Source organism: Moschus berezovskii, chromosome 11 (assembly GCF_049115385.1).
Source record: "Moschus berezovskii isolate FMDL1 chromosome 11, NW_MosBer_1.0, whole genome shotgun sequence".
NCBI lineage: Eukaryota > Metazoa > Chordata > Mammalia > Artiodactyla > Moschidae > Moschus > Moschus berezovskii.
The window spans coordinates 7,726,230-7,748,887 of record NC_142470.1 but is presented as its reverse complement, the minus strand read 5'-3'; the positions used below and the strand labels follow the sequence as shown (position 1 = coordinate 7,748,887).

Sequence of the window (22,658 nt, the reverse complement as noted above, 5' to 3'; positions counted from 1 at the left end):
GCGTCGCCGCCACTACCCGCTGCGGAAGGGAACGGCGAGGAGCGGAGGCCGCAGAGCCCCGTCAGTTCCCTCAGCACCCCCGCCCCCGGCCCGACGCACCCACTGCCCTCACCCTCAGGAGCCGGTGAGAGAGGGGAGGGGACGAACTCGGGGCGGGAGGGGGCCCGAGGGCGGCCGATCCCTGAGAGGGGAGCCGGACGGCCCCTGAGGCGGGGCGGGGCCGGCGCGCGGACAGGTGAGCCTGGCGGGCCTCACCGCTCTCTCAAGCGTGGGGCGGGGAGCCGAGCGAGCCGGCGGCGGCCGGCTGGCGGTGCGTGGGCTGCGGAGGAGCCTCGGGGCCGAGTCTGGGCGCCGGCCGCTGGAATGTCATTGACTGGGCGGAGGGGCGGCGAGGCCGCCGAGTCCCTCCCCCCCCGCACCCCACCCCACGCCCGCCCCGTAAGCCTGATTGCGGCCCCGTCCGGCCCCATCCGGCAGCCGCAGGTGGGGCGGGGGCTGTGTGGCCCCGAACGTTTCGTTTCTCCCATCTTCCTCCTGTCAGAACGCACTCCGCCCCCCCTCACCGCCCCCAGGCCCTTGCCTTGGTGGGGAGCGACTTCTGCAGCTCCTTTTCCCAGCTCTCCGCCAGCAATCCCGACCCAGCCCTGGAACGAGGAAAAGCTGGGAGTAAAGGGCTCTTTGACCTTAATTTCATCCTCTGTGGCGGTTCTTTGGCCTTCTGTGGACGCCGAAGGGTCCAGGACTGGCCATCTCCGTTTCTTTCCTGTAATAAACATATTTTCCTTCCCCAACTGTTATTTGCGTGTAGATAGAAAGAAAATGCGGCGCTTGACTTTGTAAGAGACCCAAATCAAATAACTTAATAGCTTTGAGTCCCCCCCCCCCCGCCCCTTGCCGAGAGACCAAGTCTTTTGAGTCGAGGGCATAATATTATTTGTATAAAATTCTGCAGCCTTGCCGGTGTTGAATGACAGAGCAGCCTTTTGTTTGAAAGACGTCCCTGCGAATTTGGTTTAGAGGCTTCCCAGAGAAAATTGCTTTGAAAAGTCTCTTTGATGTACTGGGATAGAATGTATTTTAAACAAAGGGCTTGTTAAAGTTAAGGGTTGAATGTGTTTTAAATTAAAAGCTTAAATGGCTCAGAAAGCTGGGTTGAGATGGTGCAACACCTTGTCAAATCTCTTTTATATAATAGATCCTAAACTACGTAGGCTCTTTGTTCTGTCTTCCTCATGGTATTTTAGAAGAACTTACCGTGATGGCTGTCATAGAAGAAGAGAAGAGAGAGCATATGAAATATTTTCATAATGTGTTGAGAAATGGCGTCGTCATAGCAATTGGACTTAACTAAAACAGAATGTATCAAAGATGGAAGGGTGGGGGTGTCTGCAGCCAGGAAACAGAAAATCTGAAGAACAGCAGTGGGAACACTCAGCTGTGTGAAGCCATGGAGCCAAGGTTCCAGCTCATCAAACTAGTCATGTATTTTCCCTTTTGTTTGCAGCTAATGTCAGCTTTTTGAAAGGTCAGATTGAAGTCCAAGTTTTAGAAATGTGAAGTCCAAGTTTTAGAAATGTGCTGCAGAAAGGCCTCTGCAGGAAATTAGCTATAAGCCTTTCTTAGTAACTGGGCCAGTATTACTCCCAGGGACCCTCAAAGTGTGTTAGCTGCTATCCAGGGACCTAAATGGAGAGCCGGGACTCACAAGGTGGATTTGCTCTCTGCTGGACATGCTGATGCAGTAAGCCATCAGCGGGGTAACCTTCTCTGATATGTTTTTGGTCTTTGGCAGGGTGTTTGTAGTAATCGAATAATTAGAGAAACCTGATACGTCACAGGCTCCGAATATGAGCTTGTCAAGCAATCTGATGAGCAAGTTTAGATGGGGAGGGCTGGTTTTTAAGTGTATCTTTGGGTTCCCTGGGCTAGAATTTCCTCTGCTCTTCCTTTACCTGCCTTCTTCCGTCTGTGGGGGCTGCCGACTGCAGGTGCTGAGAAGTGGGTGTCAGGAATAGTCCACAGTCCTGGCATTGCTGAACCTGTGCTAAGGACAGTGGGCGCGAGGCCGGCCTTGTAATCTATCCTCCGTGGGCTATGCGAGGACTCTGCTAGTCATGCGCCGGGTCTGCTGCAGTCCATCAGCTGTGGTCAGAGTAGGTAGCAGAATGCAGCTTCCTGATGGCAAATGCTGACTCCAGGAATGCGGGGGAGGCACACTGAGTGAGCACTTGGGGCCAGTGGACCCAAACAGCTGCACTTGTACCTCCCTTCCACCCCTTTTGCATGTTCCTTTCAAAGGGGCTTTGAACAGGAAATAGTGTTTTGTAAAGGAATTGTCCCAGTAAACTAGGCCCAGGTTAGATCTCTGTAACTTGAAAGATATTCAGTATTATTCAGAATTATTTGAAAAGGGGGAGACTGAGACCCAGAAGATGATATGACTTGGCCAAGGCAGCACCTCTGCTAATACCAGGGAACCTTGGTTCTTTCTCACGTTTTAAGTCCCTAGTGGGATTTAGAAGCTCTGTAGAATGAGAAGGGCGCTGGGAGAATATCTGAAATTTGATTTGTACCTGTATTCATGTATCTTTCAGGATCTGTGTTCTTCGTTTTGAAATCACTGTGTTCAGTTTGCCCTTAGAAGCTTGTTGTCTTGCTCTCCCTGCTCCCTCTTTAGACACCACATTCTTCCATCATGCTGTCATCGTTTCGTAAACGCAGAGTCCAGGTATTTGAGCAGCATGCAGGAGATGTGTTACTTTTTCAGTTTGGCCTGGCTTGCAGTGAAGACACATATATGTCACAGAGGTTGAATGATCCTAAGGGGGGGGGAAAATCCCTGCCTGCATGATCTTTCTGTTAAGCAGATTGCATAGGGTATGGGCTTTTGGTTTTTTTCTCTGCTGTTACTTGAACAAAAGTCTTAGTAGATTTATTCTCAAATTTGCAAAGCTTTTTATTTTTTTACCTTCCTCTTATTAAGGCATGAATATATTAATTTCTTACCACCCTACTGGTGTTTGCATGTAGTGTTTGCTAATTTTATTTTATTTTAATTGATGGTTACTTGGTTCTTAAGAACCAAGAGACTAAACACGTTACCTTAGATACTTAGAAAGTATAATCTGAAAACATGTAAAAATAGTGTTTTTCAGTTTGACAAATATTGTAAACTTGGGTTTGTTCCCTGTTTCCATTGGCTTACTTTTTTTTTGCCACAGTTCTTACAATGAAATGGAGCTTGCATTTTCTTGTTTAAAAAAAAGCTCACTATATATGTTTTTATACATGTACAGTATTTGAGTGTTTGCTAAATTGGACCTTTTTCCAAAAGAGAAATGCTTAAAATTAGTGTCTTGATATTCCATAAGCAGAACTTTAAACTGCAAATTTCCTGTGATTATGGGTGATAAATCCAAGGCAAGCCCTTTTATAAATCAGACTGGTTAATTAAGCAAGGTTTATAAAAATGGGCACATGATACCTTTTTCTTATTTTGAATCTCAGTAACAGTATTTTGCACTTAAATACCTCTCATCTGAATTTTACAGGTTATAAAAGGTAAGTAGCAGCAAGGTAGTGTTTGAGGCATTCAGGAGTAAGTTTTCTCAACCATGTTTCTGGATTTTGATGCAGTGCAGTATGAATGAATCTTTGCTGCTTTAAGCTGAATCCCTGCTCACCTCTGCAGAATCCTTCTAACATGTTAAAATGAATTAACCAAGCTGAAGGCTGATGTGCAGATCTACAATCCTGATTGGAATGTGGTTTAAGCAAAAATATTTTTGACTTTCCCATGGTTGAAATTGTTAAGTTATGTACTAGTTACCTCTCTGCTTACCCTCAGGCCTACCACTAAAATCTGTAGCTGAGCTGGTTTTGAGTCAATTCACTTAATCTGAGAATCGATTAACAGCAAATTTTATGGGAGCTGGCACTAATTAATTCTTTGGTGCTTTGTCCTGGGGGAGCCCTTCCACATCCATGGATGTCGTTCTCCAGCTTTGGAAATGTGCTGGTTTTCTAAGCCAGGGAGAAAGGGCATTGTTGGTTCTGCGCCTTTGGGCTCTGACTAAGCAACAAACATAAAACCGATGGATGCTTCCTCTCACCTTTTGCTCTGGGTGATGTTTATGAATTTTTCCGTAGAGCCAAATGCTCTCATCCTGTTAGTCCTGAAAACCCCTTTGCCTGCGCCAAAAAAAAAAAAAGTATATCTGGTGTCCTGCCTGGGGTATGAATTCATTCTGTAGTGCTCCAAACGCCCCTGTCCTCACGGCAAGCTCAGCTGGCTAAGATGTTCAGTTCGCTAAGATGTCCGCAGTCCCCACCCTTTGGTTCCAAATAGTGATTCCTCTAGCCTTGGACACAATTGTATTTTCTTCTGAGGTTCCATAGAGAAACTCTCCTGACTGGATTCTTCCACTCTCTGAGATCCGCGTGAAGGTGTCCTAAGCTGCTGTTTCACTGCAGGTGCCCGGTGTGCAAGGTTCAAAATGTTTGACCTTTGGTTTGAAAGTTTACGTCTCTGCAGTCTTTTCCATTGCTTAACAGTATCCTTCCCTCCCACTCCCTCTCCCCACTCTCCAGGGACTGACCCCTCCCCTCACACCATGGTTTTGTAGCCTCTGTGGATTAGGGTAAGGCTTTACAGAATTCTCTAGGTACCAAGGACTGCCTCAAATAGCTGTCTGTGAATGATCATCAGGAAGACAAAGATAGGAATTAATGGCCAGCTTCTTTCGTAGGAATCATTTCAAGTTGATAATGTGTATTAAGTTGGTGTTGGTTATGAGGAATCCTTCTCATGCATGGTTTTGGATTGAACTAGAACTTTCTAGCCAAGATTCACATCTTTAGACACCCACTTTCTTCCCAGAGATCTAACAGTGTTGTACGAATGCTGACAAGTCCTTTTTATTTATTACAATAGAGGACATAGTTGTAATTCCTGTGTTATCCCCTGTGCTCAATGCACATTACTTGCTGAATGATGCAGCTAACACTCTTGCTGCATTGCAGCATTTAAAAATAGCCCGTCTTCTCTAATAATTAGTTGCCAAAATCTGACCTTTTTTCTTTCATTTACCTTAAATGGGAAGCTGTCCCTACACAGAGAATACATCCAGCCATTCATTTCCCCTCCTTCACTCTCCACAAACATAGACCTGATTGACAAAATCAGAATCCTCCTGGTGCTTTGAGATAAGCAGTCAGTTGATCACTGTCCTGGAATTTGGCTCCTTTGCAGTCTTTAGTCAGTTAGCGGAGTTTGTAGATAGGTCTGTTTGGTTGAAGATTGGTTTGTGTGTGTGTGTGTTTTAATGGCACATTTCCCAAAGTCTTCCTTTCTAACTCTCAAAAGGTGTTAATCCCATTAAGGCTGGGAACAGCTCAGAACTTTCTCTGTGGAGTCATCTTATCAGTCAGCTGCGAATTTCTGGCTGGGGGTGGAGTCCTTGCAGTGTGTGCAGCACCCTGGTGGAGGGCAGAAAATTCCACCAACTCTCAGAGTTTTGAGCCAGAGGTCGTAGTGCCTTTGAGTGGCAATAGTTTGTTGTCCATACAGAATTTGTTCTGGTGTTCAATGTAGCCTGTGGAAATGACCCTCTTCGGAGCCAGAGAAACTGGAACTTGTATAGGGACAGCTCCCTGTCAGGCGAAGGGGTAGGGTAGCAAGAGCTGCCGCGAACCTGTCTTTGGTGTCTGGTGTGATTACAGTAGAGGGAAAGTGCAACTGGCTTGCAGATGCCCGGCTCCCTGGAGACTTGGCAGAGCTCCCACCTCCTGATGTCAGCTGATCTACTGCAGGAAAGAAAAGTCCATTATTGCCTGCCCAGAGCACTTGGTATAGAATTGACTTGTTCTACTTCACTGGGGTGACAAAGAGGGCCTTTTAGGTTGGTTAATTTCAGCAGGGCCTCGCTGGACTGTCTCCCTGGATTGGTAAGGTCAGATGGGCAAGTGGAACCCATGCAGGGGGGCTTGCTCACGGAGACCCTTTGCAGTATTATGTTGGGCATTCTTTAATCCATCGTAAAGGGCTGCTTCCAGATGTGGTCAGAGATTTCCATGACACCTAAAGGAAGTGCAGTGAATCCTATGATAACGGGTCGCAGGACAAACACCATAGATGTTGATCCAAAGACTGGGACATCTTGCAGAAAGGCAAACACAGTGGGGCTGTTGTCACATGCATAACTAACTGTACATTCTTTGGAAATTTTATAAGCAAGCAAAGTAGACACACAGTTTCCTACTGTTTCTCCATCTTAACTGTTTCCGGAGAGATGAGAACAAAGCAAGTATATAAATTATTCTTAACCCTAATTGTTTACTAACTTTAAGAAGACTCAATCTTGAGACTTTGCTGGCAGTCCAGTGGTTAAGATTTCACCTTCCAATACAGGGGTTGCAGGTTTAATCCCTGGTCAGGGAGCTAGGATCCCACATACCTCTGGCCAAAAAAAGCAAAGCATAAAACAGAAGCAATTTTGTAACAAATTCAATAAAAACATTAAAACTGGTCCACATTAAAAAAAAAAAAACTTTTAAAAAAAGGAAAGACTCAATCTCAAAAAAATTAATTTTGACTTTTTATAAAATAATTCATTTATCCTCCTTCCTTTTTCCTCCTGTCAGGTGGGGATGGAAAAGATAAGCAGTAGCAAAAGGAATTAAAAAGTAACAGCATCAGCTCTGATCATGTTAGAATCGCTGTTTCTAGCATGCTCTTCTGGGAACCAGAGCATCCTGGGTCACCCTAGCTCTACCACTTGCTTATTAGATGACCTTCTTTCTCCTGATCACTTAATAATGAAGTGACAGCAGCTTCTTTATTTCTAAGTTCAGTGTGTAATTGACTCTCTAAATAGGTGCCAAGTTCTGTGGTCAGAGAGTAAGATTAGGGTCTTTTTTTAAATAGTTCCTTGCTGCTGCTGCTAAGTCGCTTCATTCGTGTCCAACTTTGTGCAACACCACAGACTGTAGCCCACCAGGCTCCGCTGTCCCTGGGATTCTCCAGGCAAGAACACTGGAGTGGGTTGCCATTTCCTTCTCCAATGCATGAAAGTGAAAAGTGAAAGTGAAGTCGCTCAGTTGTGTCTGACTCTTAGTGACCCCATAGACGGCAGCCTACCCGGATCCTCCATCCATGGGATTTTCCAGGCAAGAGTACTGGAGTGGGTTGCCATTGTTAGGAACTCCAAATTCGCCAGTTCTTGTGCTTAGTCGCTCAGTCATGTCCAACTCTTTGTGACCCCGTGGGCTGCAGCCCGCTAGGCTCCTCTGTCCATGGGGATTCTCCAGGCAAGAATGCTGTGGTAGGTTGCCATGCCCTCCTCCAGGGGATCTTCCCAACCCAGGGATCGAACCCAGGTCTCCGGCACTGCAGGCATATTCTATACCACCTGAGCCACCAGGGAATTCCCTAGAGAACTTACCAAAACACAAGGGGAAAACAGTAATCACAAGGCAGAATGGGACGTGGTGATGCTCTAAGAGGGGGAGAGAGGGAGTGAAGGCATCTGTTTCAGGACTGCAGAGAGGACAAAGCAGATGCCTGAGGCTTGGAGGGGTTGAAAGAACATTTGAGAGGGAACTCTGGTCAGGGAAGTGGACCCGCCCAGGGTTGGTGAGGGAGTCTGATGCAAGATCTGCCTGGAGCAGAAAACACAGGTGAATGAGTGAAGCGTTTACATTCTAGTAAATGTGGCAGATATGGCAGTGATTCTTGTCAAGATCCTTGTCAGAAGTCAACCTTCTCCCAAAGAGGCTGACAATCTAGGGCTGCAGTGTGAGCGAGAACCACCCTGTTCTGCCCAGACCACCCTCAGTTTTTGGTTTGAAGGACTCTTGAAGCCTGTTTTCAGAATAGAAACTACTGTTTCAGACATGGGCTATCTGTTCATGATACAGAACTGTGCCTTTAAAAAAAATTTTTTTTATTAATTAAACTTTATTTTGTATTGGGGTATAGCCAGTTAACAATGTAGTGATAGTTTCAGGTGAACAATGAAGGGACTCAGCCATACACGTGTCCATTCTCCCCCAAACCCCCCTCCCATCCAGGCTGCCACATTACGTTGAGCAGAGTTCCCTTACCATACAGCAGGTCCTTGTTGGTTATCCATTTTAAGTATAGCACAGTGTCCACGTCCATCCCAAACTCCCTAACTCTCCCTTCCCCCAACCCCTCCCACCAGCAACCAGATGCTCAAAACTGTGCCTTCTCGAGCCAGATTTCCTAAGGTCTGGCCCTGCCTAGCTGAAGAGTGCCGCCGTCCTGGGTGTGGGTCGCCTAGGCTCAGTAATTCAGGTCTGGTCATTAGGTTGACACCCCGTGGCGTAGCTTCAGTCAGCACGTTTCAGCAGTTCATTCAGTCACAGAATCTGTTAACCTGGACAATATGGAAAATGAGACCCAGGTGGACTACCGAGCTCTCCATCTTCACCAGTGAACTCGGGGCTGCCACTCCAGGAGCACTTAGCAACCATTTGTTAATGACCTCTGTCTGCTAGGAATCAGGACACAACAGATATTGTGTTGCTCAGTCTTAATTATACCGTGGGAAGTATGTGCAAGTGCCATGTAAATCTACAGAGAAGTGTGATTAAATCCGAGAAGGAGGAAGGGAAGAAGCGCGAGTGCAGCTTCGTAAGGAGGCAAGATCCTGCAGTTCCTCATTTCAGCTCGTACTGACCTGAAGGGGAATTATCTGGATAAAGGAAAGACAGAAGATTCTGGCAAAGGAAGCCTGAACAACCGGCCTGGAGTCTTTAGAGAGGATCATATGTTTGGGAGGAGGGTATTTCTCTGTGCCAAGAGGGAGGGCGGGGGGCATGGGTGAAACCTACCAGTCAGGTGTGTTGGGCCAGCTGACCTTTAGTTGGAAGGTCCAGCTAAAGTTTAAGATGGGTTCTTTCCTCTCTGAGATGGAGCCAGGAAAGGTTTCAAAACGTGGAAATGACGTGGCAAAGAATCTGTTTCTCTTCACAGTCAAACAAATTGGACTTTGTGGTAGGAAAATAACAAAAATAACTGGTTGCTCTGTGGAGAGGAACTTGGAAGGATGGTGGGTGATAGGACTGAAGTGCCATCGTATTCTTTTCCCTCAGAAGACAGATCTCCTCACAAAGAGATAGTCTTCGGAGTTGGCTGGGTGCGTACCCGTGCTTTTCTCGAAACCTCTTGAACTCTTAAGAGCTGGAAACTGCCCGGAGTTCAGCAGTGCTGTTTAGCTCCCAGCCGGTGGGGGCAGGGAGTGGAAGCACACAGGGGCCTCCATACCTAATCCTTGACCCACTAATCCTTTCCTGTTGGCTGGGCGAGGCAAGCAGGATCACGGGAAGAGCTCTCAAATGTTTCTCAGGCAGCACAATTTTTCTGTCTTATATAAATTATGCAAAAACAACTGGAGAGACCATAAAGTTTATCTGGTCTTTTTCTTTTTTTTAACACCAAGTCACAGATTCTTCTTTGTAGAATATAAAGTTAGAAGGGTCTTGGGACCATCTCACGATCACCTGGCATTTTTAGTCATTCTGGGAAATTGGGCTCAGGGCGGGAAGGCCTCTCAGACAAGGTCACGTGTTACTGACAAGATACTTGCTCGTTGTTAGTCTGCACCTGTTTCCTTCTGGGCGTCCTTCCTTGGTTAGAGGATAAAATGGCTTATCCCTGAGATGAGCAAGTATTGTTTTCTGCCACAAATAGGTCAGGTTTTCTTTTTGACATTAAAGTGTGGTGAAACTTTCTGGAAACCTGAGTTTAAAGTTGAGGTGGATTGAGTTCTGTGGGGAAGTACCACCTACTCAGTTGGCATGAGTTTGTGGTTAACTGGAGCAGGTAAGAGTCAGGTAGGACAAATTTTTCATCTTACCTTTTTTGTTGTTTTAAAATATATACTATGATTTTTAATTTTGTGCACTCAGAGGAAGTAAAGCCTGTTCACTGCCCAGGCTCTTGGCACCCCTATGAAGACTTGTAGGATTGATTTTTTTTGTGATAACTGAGAAATCCACTACTTTAGGTAAATTCTATTGGTTTTTTATGTTAAAGACTCAGTTACTTAATTTTTTTAAGGGGACTTATTGTTTTATTTTTTAACACTGAGAAAAGACTGTTACTTTATAATCATTTCCCTTTTCTTCACTGAGTAACAGGCAGAGATGGAGAAAGATGGAAAAGCTGAGTTGAGAGTAAATGTTCTCTAATCTCCACACCATGAAATGCACAGGCCAGATGAAAGGACTGTTGATTGCATTTCTCAGTAATTCTTTGAGCGCCAAAGTTGGTGTTTGCTTTGAATTCTCAAAGCTCTGTAGAATTGACAGCACAGATCATAGTTCTCACCTTCACATCTCTCACCTGGTCTCTTTTCAGTGCTGGTGAGGTGTCCTCTGAGGGGCCCATGTGGGCAGCTGTTCTCTGCGAAGCATGGGGTCTGGTTTTCACTGTTAAATCCTGAGAAGTGACGGCCTTCAGTTCATTTATCTGCTCAGGCCCTCAGAATTGTGTATTTCCATCCAAGAGGCTAATTCCGTCAAATCTCCATTCAGTCTATTTTAGTGTCTTACGCTTACCTCAGGGCTTGCTGCCTTTTCAGAAAATGGACCCAAGCGGGGTCAAAGTGCTGGAGACAGCCGAGGACATCCAGGAGAGGCGGCAGCAGGTCCTGGACAGATACCACCGCTTCAAGGAGCTCTCGACCCTGAGGCGCCAGAAGCTTGAAGACTCCTACCGATTCCAGTTTTTCCAAAGAGATGCTGAGGAGCTGGAGAAATGGATTCAGGAGAAGCTTCAGATTGCCTCAGATGAGAATTACAAAGACCCAACCAACCTGCAGGTGCGTCTGAGATGTGAGCTCAAATGTCATTGCTCAAAATTTGTACAAAGATAGGTACTGAGTTATGACATTGAGAGATAGAGTGGCAGGGAGAATGTAGGCCAGACATCAGGAAGGACTGACTCATGATTCTGAAAAGCCCTCAGTGATTGTATCAGTGAGCATGAATGTGGAATCCTGCAGGTTCTTATTTCTCTTGTGGGGATGCTTTCAGCTGATGTTTCTCAGTCCACTGCTTGGCAACCATTGGTGATCCTTCAGTTTTTTTCAGGAAAGATCTGGGTTGATCTCTTGGAGTATGTGTTTTTGAGACAGGTATGCTAACTCACAGTGTTGTTGCTGGTGAAAATTTATAAAGCTGTTTTTTAAAAAAAGACAAAAGCTTTCTTCTAATTGACTTTGGTGAGAGAGTTCTTTCTAGTAAGTGGCGCAGTGGTTGTGCCCATGGTTCTTTTATTATGCCAGAGTCATCTGAGAAGAGAAAATGATGAACGCTGGTACAGGGGCAGGCCCTGCCCAGCTCTGCATGTGATTAAACAGAGGTACTGAGAAATGGAATGTCGTGAATCAAGTCAATCAGAGTATGGCTTCTAAAACAAGCTAAAAAAAAGTGTCACGTAATGAATTAATGTGAGTGGGTTTGTCAAGGATAAACTCTCAGTTCATCAGGTAGTCAAGAAAAAGCTCTCAGTATGGTTCTGTACCTCTGAGAGGGATCGGATGTCCGTAAAGGCTAGTTTCCTGATAGAGAAGCAAATGAGGATATTCTGTAACATCTTGCTGTCTGCCAAGTTGTTATCCTCAGTGACCAGGCTTCAAGGGGCAGGTGTAGATGCAGGCGGAGCTTTGGAGTAATTGAGGTGGTAGGGGGATGGATGGTATGCTGAGGTGAGGGTCCATCGTGAGAGGAAGTGGGATGCAGGAGGGGAGGACTAATAGGGGGTGTGGGGGGTGGGGAGCAGAATGAGGCATGCCGAAGGGCAGGTGTGGCTCACTTCACGATCCACCGGCAGGGCAAGCTACAGAAGCATCAAGCCTTCGAAGCTGAGGTGCAGGCCAACTCGGGCGCCATTGTGAAGCTGGATGAGACCGGTAACCTGATGATCTCAGAAGGGCACTTTGCATCCGAAACCATCCGGGTGAGTTGGGGCCCTGCTGGCGTGATGGCCTGCCTCTGTCTGGCTGGTGGATGGGTGTAGGTTAATGCTTACCCATATGTTTGGGTTCCTGGGGAGATAGATTTTCCTGGTTTCTTAAAGGAATTTGTGAAGTACCCTAATGAAGCTCCCCATATCCTGCCTTTGTAATACAAAGACTCAATGTGCCTGTAAACAAGCATGCATGTACTCAGTGAGGAAGTTAATGTTCTCCTTATAGAACAAACAAGGATGTAGTTAGACTGTAAAGAAGAGTGAATTTAGGGATTAGGACACAAAGATGAGTAGGATCAATCACAGACACCATCAGTTTCTGTGTCAGGAAGCTCGCTCTCTGGATCTTGGTGCCTTGCCCCAGGAGGGTTTACTGAGGTCTGGTCAGCAAGCCTGTTAAAGGTCCGGCTGTGAGGAATGACCTCACAGTGTGGTACCTGTTGGTCAGTGACCGTGGCTGCGTAACTGACTATTAAGCAGGAGTCCTCAGACTCTTTGTCTGATTTGTTTGGGTGCCATTCATTGGGTTTGGGGGTCATAATTAGTTTTTTCTATTTTGTTTTGACATTGCCAATACCACGGTATTAAGGGAAAACAAGGCTCTTTAGGGTGAGGTGTGCAGACTTAGTTTCTCATGACTGGATGCTCTCTTCTGTCTTTGATATCTTTCTTATCTGCGTGTTTTGTTCTTTATTATCCAAGGTCTCATTCCATTGAGGGACCAGCCTTTTCAGTCCTTGATGTGTCAGGGCAGTCCCAAAGACTGAGATGGAAGCTACATCCTTAAGCCCCAGCTAGAGATGTTCCTTCCTCCACAGTTCACTGAGTGAGATCCATAGTGGAACATCCGCAGGGACGTCATTCCCTTAGGATCTCATCTCGTGGTTTTCAGCAGTAAATACTTGTGTCTCTTTTGCTCTCATATACTCTGCAGTCTCGTATTGAAGACTTGCATTTAGCCTTATATTGTTAATAATAAACTGTTAACTAGGAATGATTGTAAATAGGAAGTAAAAGTAAATTCTAAATGCCATATGACCAGTCATTTAATTACTACATTCAGCCCATTTGGTCAGTGTAATACACGTCTCTGTAATTAAATACAAAGACATAGGACTTCCCTAGTGGTCCAGTGGTCAAGACTGCTCTTCCACTTCAGGGGGCCATGGGTTCAATCCTTGGTTGGGGAACTAAGGTCCTGCATGCCACATGGCACAGCCAAAAATATTAGAGATATATCTGCCCATTTCCCTACTCTTGTGTATAGTCTTGCTGTAAATGAAATCAGCCAGAGTGAATGGGGCTGCTCTGGGCTAGTTTAACCAGGTTACAGGCAGGGAATGTGAGATACAGATCACGTGTTTGGCTTTAGTAATCAGTCCGGGGCCAGGAGACCCAGAGCTCCCTTCAGCCCCCTCTTCCCTCTTAAGAGATCTTATTAAAGCAGCATTAGAAAGTACTGGCTACTCTTTGTTGAGAAGCTGTGAGCAGCCGTTTAGGTGCAAACACTTCACCAGGACTTTTACGTCCGTTATCTCTAATCTTCATGGGAAGCTTGCGAGGGAACTGTAGCCTAGAAGGGTAGGAACAGAGGCTTAGAAGTTTGAGTGACTTGCCCAGATTCCCACAGCCAGAACCAGTATTTGAATCTATTCCCTTCTTTCTGCAGTCACAATTACTTGCTTTATTTTCCCAGCCCATGTTTTACTCTTACCTGCTTTCCTTAATTTCTCCTGACTGCCTCTCCGAGCTGCTCCTGCTTGCTCAGGTCTCTGTTGAGAAACCCACCTGAGTCAGCCAGGAATTCCGCTCCACCCCGCCAGCTGTCTGCGCGTTTCCCCAGTGCACCTGTTGCCTTGCCCACTCCCGCTCTCACGCGCCAGTAAGCTTCTGAAACTGGCCTCTCTCAGACCTGCGGTGTTGACACAATGAGAACACACAGCAGTGGGAAAACTGCTCAGTCCTGAAACAGGCCTGGCCCCGGTTCTCCCTGAAGGATGTGGCAGCGAGAGATGTGAGGGACTGACAGCTGACTTGTAAGGAAGGATTTGCTGGAGCCTTCTGTGACCCCATTTTAATTTGAGTGAAGTGAGGATTTCCTGGGTGGTCCAGTGATTAAGACTTCCATGCTTTTACTGCTGAGGGCACAGGTTCAGTTCCTGGTCGGGGAACTAAGATCCCACAAGCCATGCAGTAAGGCCAAAAAGTTAATGAAGAAATTTTTTTCCCCTGAGCAAAAGGTTCTCATAGAATCCCTGTGTTCATGCTCCCAGATCCTACAGTCATCCCGCTTGGTAATTGCTCTGGCCTGGTAACTCTGTAGCCTAGTTTGATCAGTCAGTAGTCACAGAGGAAGGTGGGTGGTGTGTGAGGGACCATGTCCTGGATAACCTGTCTGTCACCGGTTTAGACTTTCACACCATACAGGACGGCATGGCGCCCCATAGTGACTGCCACCCACATTGGCTCCCACATCCGAGTAGGTGGATATGGACTTGCCGTTGGTTGCCTTTCCCCCTCTTGCCTGGGAATGCCTGTCACTTCCTTCGCATTGGTGGACTCCAGTTTAACCATCTGCGATGAAAGTGATTGTCGTGGTGGAAGTTGAATTGTGTGAGCATTTATTTTCCTCCCACTGTTTTCTCCTTTCAAATGAACTACCCGTACTTGTTTCTAAGAGAATCCACCCACGTTGACTCGCCTGTATATTAATGTGGCTTTCACTCTTTCAGTTTGTGGGGAGTGGCGTATCGACGATGGGTGGACCCCAGGCTTCTTTCCTGGTGGGGTGTGTGTGTCACTCGTTTCTGTCTGTGTGACCCAGAAACTCCTAGTATCTTGGGTAGGCATAATCAACACCCTGAAATTGGGTTAGAATGCCAGAACACATCGCCTAAGCATGAACTGATGATAATTGCTCCAGTTCCTGACGAGTCTTTACTAGGGCTGTGCTATGAGAACCCAAGATGCTGGGAAGGGACTGTTTGGACTTGTGGCTGCCACCAGGGTGCAGCTTGCTGTCAGCCTTTCTTGGGATGAACTGTGTACCACATGCTGTATCTTTTCACAGAAGCACCAAAACAACTTAGGCCACGAATCCTCTTTGAATGTTGACTGTGTTTCAGGATGCTATCTTTTTCCTTTGTACTAAGGTTTTCCTCTTCACTTGTGCCTCATATTTATTTCTTTACACGTATGATGCCTCCAGGACCTCTTGTTCTTTCCACTTTACCTCTGTGAATTCAGCACACACCCTTCAGTGATTCCTGCTGCCGTTCCTCAATGACACCTCATCTTTCCCTCCCCAAGTCTTCTGACCTAGAAATCTCACCTTCATAGCTTAACAATTAATAAGAACTAAAAACATTACCTAAAGACTTACCAATAATATATCAATAATAATTGGTAATTACAAGTAAGTTCTTTAGAGTAAACTAGAATACACATACTTACAAGAGGTTGGTTGTTTGGTAGGTCAACTTGAAGACCTACCAAACACTGTGAAGTGTACGTGTTTACGTCTTCTCAGTTCAATTTACCATTTCCCTTCAGTGTAGGCATTATCTTGAAAAAGACTGGTTCAGAGCTCTGGGAGGTGTCTAGCTGGTTGGAGCTCCATGGAGGAGCCAGGTCCCCCAGACATGGCTCTCATGTAGGGGGATGTTGGGCTCTTTAACCTCCAGACTCGTCTGATGGAGCTGCACCGCCAGTGGGAATTGCTTCTGGAGAAGATGCGGGAGAAAGGCATCAAGCTGCTGCAGGCCCAGAAGCTGGTGCAGTACCTACGGGAGTGTGAGGACGTGATGGACTGGATCAATGACAAGGTACATTTGAGCAGGAGGGAAATGCCATGACCCTGACCTCCTAACTAGGAGAGGAGCACACAGTAAACTGCACATCCCCTGAAGTGGCTGCGGCCCCTCCGGCGTCCATTTCGTGATGGGTTTTGGGAGCCACTGTGCCCGCGTGTGTCTTGGTGACTCTGGCTCTGCTGTGGTCCCCAAACAGGAAGCCATTGTGACGTCTGAGGAGCTGGGTCAGGACCTGGAGCACGTGGAGGTGTTACAGAAGAAATTCGAAGAGTTTCAGACAGACATGGCTGCCCACGAAGAGAGAGTCAATGAAGTGAACCAGTTCGCTGCCAAGCTCATTCAGGTAAATGGGAAAGTGCTGTGTGTTCTCATAGCAGCATTATGTTAACTGCCTTTATATTAACATTAATGTGATACAACTTCATTAATTTTTCTAGAAGGAAAATTTTGATTAGGTACCTGATTTCTGGGTGAGCAGGTTTTGAGAAAGAATGTCTGAGTCCTGTTTAGATCTCAGTAAGGCAGCAGTATTGCTCACTCCTACATTAGAAAACGCTTTTTAAATTGTGATTGTGGGCAGGAAGGGCAGAGTTCATTTGATCTCTTTCCTCCGCCCACTTTCAGGTAGGGCTTGGTGAAGCTTTTATGGGCTGTTGAAGTTGGGCGTCAGGGTTTCTCAGACTAGGGTGTGGTGGCGAAAGCTGCAGAGGGTTGGCAGGCGTCCACCGCCACCTCAATGCTCTTCTTGAGTCGGAGCTTCCATGGACTCCTGGGAGCTCTGTAGCCCGAGGGACGTGGGACCGCCTATCGCTGCTACTTTACCCTTGCCCACCCTGCAGGGCTCCGGAGAGGTCCATTACAGTGACCGCAGGAGTTTTTGCTTTAGGGAAAACTTGATTTGGGGGGATGGGGGTGCAAACTTTAAACCTATAGACCCTTCAGGACTGGCACTTGTTTCCTCTTGGCTCAGTGATGAAAGGAGAACCAGCATTCCTCAGACATAACCTCGCCTTCCACATGACAGGATCATGGGATCCTCAGGATCCTGGGCCATCCCCAGGTCGTGCCGAGAGCAGGCGGGCCAAACCCCAGATCCCACAGGGTGTCCCACAGCCCAGGAGTGCTTTGCGTTATCACTTTACCTGTTCTTTAAACAAGACAAAATGAGGAAGGAGACTTTGAAAGGAGTGTCTTTAGTCTGGAGACTTTGAAAGGAATGTCTCCAGTGTGCAGTCAGGAACAGATCTGAAAGGCATGTTTCTGGACAGGCATGCTTCTCTGTAGCCTCATGACACCGGACACTCTGAACTTGGAGCAGACGGGCGAGTAGTCTTTCCTGAGGCGCCCACACAGGCTGCTGCAGGGTGTCAAGTGCAGGGGCTGCTACAGATGTCCAGAACCGCTTTGGAGATGCACCACATGGCTCCTGGGCTCAGACAAGGGTTCTCCCCTTTTTATAGAACAAGAAATGAAGCTCCGTGGAAGGAGCTTCCCTCCATTCCACACAAAAAGCCAGTGATTCTTCAGAACAGTCAGGTTTGCTGAGGCAGACGTGTCAGGGAGCCAAGGCCAGGTGAGCAGTGACGGAACCACAGGTGCGGGTCTGAGTGTCATGTCTGCCCTTCCTGGCCCAGGAGCAGCACCCTGAGGAGGAGCTGATCAAGACAAAGCAGGATGAAGTGAACGCGGCCTGGCAGCGGCTAAAGGGCCTGGCCCTCCAGCGGCAGGGGAAGCTGTTCGGGGCAGCGGAGGTCCAACGCTTTAACAGGTACCAAGCCGAGGGGGCTTACAGGAATGGGATCTCCCGGCCGGGTGTGGTGAAGCCTACGGGGAGTTGAAGAAGGTGTGGGGCTGACTGGGTCTCAGCCCCGTGTAGTGTCCCAGTCCCAGATGGGTGACGTAGCTACAGACAAACGGGTGCCTCTGTGTTGCAGGGATGTGGACGAGACCATCAGCTGGATTAAGGAGAAGGAACAGTTAATGGCTTCTGATGACTTTGGCCGGGACCTGGCCAGCGTCCAGGCTCTGCTGCGGAAACACGAGGGTTTGGAGAGAGATCTTGCTGCCTTGGAGGACAAGGTGGGTTTGGAAGGCAGCTGATTGTGTAAGTGAGGTACTCGCCAGGGTTGGGAGAGCAGCCCTGACGAGTGTGTGTCTCCAGGTCAAAGCCCTGTGTGCCGAGGCCGACCGCCTGCAGCAGTCCCACCCTCTGAGCGCCACCCAGATCCAGGTGAAACGAGAGGAGCTGATCACCAACTGGGAGCAGATCCGCACCCTGGCCGCGGAGAGACACGCGCGTCTCAACGATTCCTACAGGTAGAAGCGCTCCTCCAGGGCTCCACAGCCTGTACCGTGAAGCTTTTGTCTTAGAGTTGAGGTCAGAATTGATGGTTAGTTCTCTGTAACAAGGAGAACGTGTTACAGCTTTGGTATAGCTTCATAGCTTTCCTCTAGTAAGAAGATGCAGAAGACTTTTTCTGACTATATTTGTTATATATTTCCTTGTTGTATATTAATGTATTTCTGTATTATATTTAGAGACTTGACAATTTTATAGTGTTTGCATATACACGCACAGTATTGATAACTTTATAAATGTCATTTTTCCAGCCTATATCACTTTGTTAGAACCAGTATAAATGGAAATACCTATTAGCAATAAGTATTTGGCGATCTGAGCATCATGTAAAATATTCTGTTAAAATTGAGTAAATCAGGTATTGAAAGGGAAATAGTATTTATTACTAGTAACTAGGGGTTGAACTTGGGAATGACAAGGAAGTTGGACATAAGGGACAAGTTCAGGGAATTATAGTGATGGACAGAGCCTAAATTTTGAGGGATTGATTTCGGTCGTCTTTGCTAATCTGTATTGGAAGAGTCCTCCCTTTCCCAGGGCTAGAGTTTGTATGGCTCATTAGACTCTTGAGGACATAGAATTCGGAGCTCTGGGGCGGCATCTTCCACCTGGAGCCTCCCCTGGAGACCTCTGCTTAGGGACCTTTGGTTTCCCAGGCTTCAGCGCTTCCTTGCCGACTTCCGAGACCTCACCAGCTGGGTCACTGAGATGAAAGCCCTCATCAACGCAGATGAACTTGCCAATGATGTGGCTGGAGCCGAAGCCCTGCTGGATAGGCATCAGGAACACAAGGTAGGGTTTCCAGGATCTTCCAGAAGTAAAGCCGTGAGCTTATAGTGTGTGGCCGTAGCTCTGTCACTTCCAGCCTGGGGAGGCTGAAACCTTGCTCACAGGTAGTTCTCACCATGGGGATTGGGGCTGGTTTTGCCTTTGGAGTCTTGCTTTTTCTGCTTCTAATAGATGGTTACTCTCCTGATATGTAACTCATTTAACCATGATTCATAAAAGCAAAGGGCCAAGCTCTAAGAGGGTGGAGATGCTGTTTTGCATATGTATCCTGTGCCATCTTAAACAATCTTTAAATGCTGAACTTCATGGTTGGTTTGAATAAATCTAAACTTCATAATCTGTTCTTTCTCCAAAGTATGTCCATGGGAAATTGGTTTTATGAGATCTTAACAGGCTTTATACCTTAAGAAAAGGGTTTTCTGTGGCTAAGTAATTTTGGAAAACACTGTTAAGGTATAAAAAATTATTACTATAAGTCTTCTGAGGTGCTAGAAATAATATACAAATGTCAGACTGCCCCCTCTGGACTAGCATTTGTTAAAAGTGTAATTTTTAAAAATACTAATTATTGCATGAGAAAATATAAAGTATTTGGGAATCTTAACAAAAGTTGTTTATGACATCTGTGGAGAAAGCTGTACAGTTTTGAGGAAAGGAGAGAAACAGAATAAAGGGATGGGCATGGACGGAATGATTGCTTGTAAAGGTGCAAATTCTCCCTAAGATGTATATATTCAATGCAGTTCCAGGCAGAAGCCCAGAGGCCTTTGTTTCTGAAATGAAACATGCTGATTTTAAAATAAAATTGGAAGGGATTTCCCTGGTGGTCCAGTGGCTAAGATTCCGCACTCCCAACGCAGGGGGCCCGTGTTCAATCCTTGGTCAGGGAACTAGATCCTACAAGCCACAGCTGAGAGTACACATGCCACAACTAAGACCCGGGAGAGCCACATAAATCAACGTGAAAGTAATTTAATTTGGAAGAAAAAATAATTAAAACCAGCTGAGACAATTATGAAGAACAGCGGAGGGACTCGTCCTACCAGGTATTATAAAATCATAAGTTTATCTGGCACACGGAGGCCTGAAATAGACCAGTGGAACAGATGATGGAGAGCTCGGGCCCTGTAGATATGTGGACACTTGATGGTTTGACAGATGGCATGAAAAGCCAGTAGGAAGCAGACTTCTTAGCAAGTGATGCTCTCTGGTTTGGTGACCTGGGCTGATACTAGCAAACCTGGTGTCATCTTTGGTTTGTTCCTCATTCTAGATGTGATATTCCTGATTTGAATGGTTATACAAAATTCAGCAACTTACTCTTTATTACAAAGTGCTGGACATAAATCGTCCTTTTTTTTTTCCCCATTAGGGTGAAATTGACGCTCATGAAGATAGCTTTAAATCTGCAGACGAGTCTGGACAGGCCCTGCTTGCAGCTGGTCACTACGCCTCAGATGAAGTGAGGGAGAAGGTATGAGGGGAGAAAGGGTCTTTTATTGAAAGTCTCTGGAAGCTGTTATCCATCTTTAAATATCCAGATGTTGCATTCACCACAGTGTCAGAGAAAACATAACGCAGGAGATCCTGCCTGGAAGTTAAGGAGCAGCAAACACCTCCAGAGATTTAAAAAGAAGATACATGATGATTGATTAGAGAAAGTTCCATTTGTGTGGGCCACATGCAACACACTTCCTACTTAAAGGGGATTTTGCAGGGAGCTGAGTCCTGCATTAGTAGATGGAGTCGAGAGGAAATATTCTTATGAAATTATGTGTATGTGTATATAATTCCAAAGTTTCAAAGTATCTTTGTAAAGATGCCTGAGGCACATTAGATAATGATTTTTATGTTTTTAATACTATATAGACCAGGAAGAGACATTTTAAAGACACACTTTATCTTTGTTAACTTTACAGCTTTAAAATTACGTCTTAGGCATTGATGGATCTAGTCAGTATGTTCTGAGGAGAACCCACTCAGTTGACGTCTCTCACCTGAGTCCCTGCTTCTCCTATGCTGCCTCACTTTTACATACATGCCCTTTTTCTTCCACCAGAGGTTTACTTGTCATGTCTACCTAATGTTATATGTGATAATACGGCAATAAATTATTAATAATTCTAGGTTCATTCAAACAGGGCCAACTCTTAGGTTCAGCATGACCATGCAAACCCTCAGGATCTGTGATTTTTGTGTGTGTGTATGACTTGGCTGACACGTGCGAGTGAATGCTATTCTCCTTGTGCAAGTCAGAACCAAGGCCTGAAGGTTAGCGGAGGATTAGAAATGCCGGGATCCTCTATATCTGACATCCTCCCCCATCCCCCACCACCGCCCCCCTAGCTGACTGTCCTGTCCGAGGAGCGGGCTGCGCTGCTGGAGCTCTGGGAGCTGCGACGGCAGCAATATGAGCAGTGCATGGACCTGCAGCTCTTCTACCGCGATACGGAGCAGGTGGACAACTGGATGAGCAAGCAGGAGGTGAGTGGGGTAGGGAGCTGGCCACCTGTGCCGTGCTGCTCAGCTGGCCCTGTCTGTGCGGGTTCAGTTCTGTGTCACGTGGAGGGAGGGGTTGCCAGCTTCCATGGGTCCTGCCAGCACCATTCCTGTTGCTGAGACTGAAGGGCTCTCAGGAAAGGACCTGGTTTTTCAGAGGACTGTGATGGTGTATTTTTTTGTTAGATTTTCTTTTCCCTTAGAACTTTGCATTTTGCGTAATCTAAATCTATTAGAGGCAATGAAAGCTATTTGAGCGAAGTTTCAGTAGAGGGTAGAACGAGGGTTTCATGCTCTTGCTGGATTGGTTTTAAGCGAATTTGGAAGGACCTCTGGCTTCCAGGGGAGACCTGAGAGTTTCATGGCCATAGTCTTTCTTCCCCTCCTTTCTGTATTTTGGTCTCAGCAGCCTTGGCTTTCTAGCCCTGAGAGGTGAAGGGCATCAGACATTATGTCAACACTGTTTCCTCCTATAAGGCGTTCCTGTTGAATGAGGACCTGGGCGATTCCTTGGATAGTGTGGAAGCGCTTCTCAAGAAGCACGAAGACTTTGAGAAGTCCCTCAGCGCCCAGGAGGAGAAGATCACAGTAAGACACCTTCCTGGCATCCGTGCCGTCACGTGATCCTTAGCGTCAGTGAAGGTCTCTTCTTGTTCTGAGAGGCTTCTGAGCAGTGTCAGAGAAGTCTCCAGGTGCTTACACCCTCGCGAGGATGATTGACCACCTTGTTGGAGACACAGCACAGCTTCTAGAATGAAATTGTTCTCTTGATGTAAACCTCCAGGTTGAGATTTCCTCCCTGTTAAAGTAGTTAAGAACTAAGGTAGGAGGTTTTTGTCCCCATTGAGCACTGATCTTGGAAGCAGGAATTGACTTATAGTGATTACGACGCTCAGCTTCCACTGCAGGTGATATGGATTCGATTCCTGGTCAGGGAACTAAGATCCTGCATGCTCTGTGGTTTGGCTGAAAAAAAGAATTAGGAATTGAAAGGCTCTTAACCTATGTCTGACCCCGTCAGATCCTGCCCTGACATTAACTGCAGCCAGTGTCTGCAGTCCTGAGTGAAGCTAGCATTACACTGAGCCTTCTGACTGAGGACATCAAGTAAAAACTCAGAAGTTAAGGGATAAAGGTTGTCATAGCAAACCTCAGAGTGAAGTCCTTGACATGGTCTAAAGTGTTTTGTGCTGTGTTCTGC

The 22,658-nt window shown here is 46.5% G+C and overlaps 1 protein-coding gene across 6 annotated transcripts in view; it reads left to right on the top strand.

The window, feature by feature from the left end:
• SPTAN1 (spectrin alpha, non-erythrocytic 1) overlaps nt 1–22,658 on the top strand; it is a 58,810-nt gene continuing 36,152 nt past the window's right edge. For 5 of the 6 annotated variants that reach the window (XM_088841113.1, XM_055401151.2, XM_088841112.1 and 2 more), the window contains exons 1-12: nt 2,681–2,728; nt 10,608–10,847; nt 11,861–11,986; nt 15,682–15,822; nt 16,007–16,153; nt 17,445–17,578; nt 17,745–17,889; nt 17,972–18,126; nt 18,826–18,961; nt 20,331–20,432; nt 21,305–21,442; nt 21,935–22,045. In XM_088841113.1, coding sequence (XP_088697239.1) covers nt 2,696–2,728; nt 10,608–10,847; nt 11,861–11,986; nt 15,682–15,822; nt 16,007–16,153; nt 17,445–17,578; nt 17,745–17,889; nt 17,972–18,126; nt 18,826–18,961; nt 20,331–20,432; nt 21,305–21,442; nt 21,935–22,045 — 1,608 coding nt within the window. In that variant the 5' untranslated portion in view covers nt 2,681–2,695. Of the gene's footprint in view, nt 125–2,680; nt 2,729–10,607; nt 10,848–11,860; nt 11,987–15,681; nt 15,823–16,006; nt 16,154–17,444; nt 17,579–17,744; nt 17,890–17,971; nt 18,127–18,825; nt 18,962–20,330; nt 20,433–21,304; nt 21,443–21,934; nt 22,046–22,658 lie in introns of those variants that run through there. The other variant, XM_088841111.1, reaches the window with a different exon arrangement.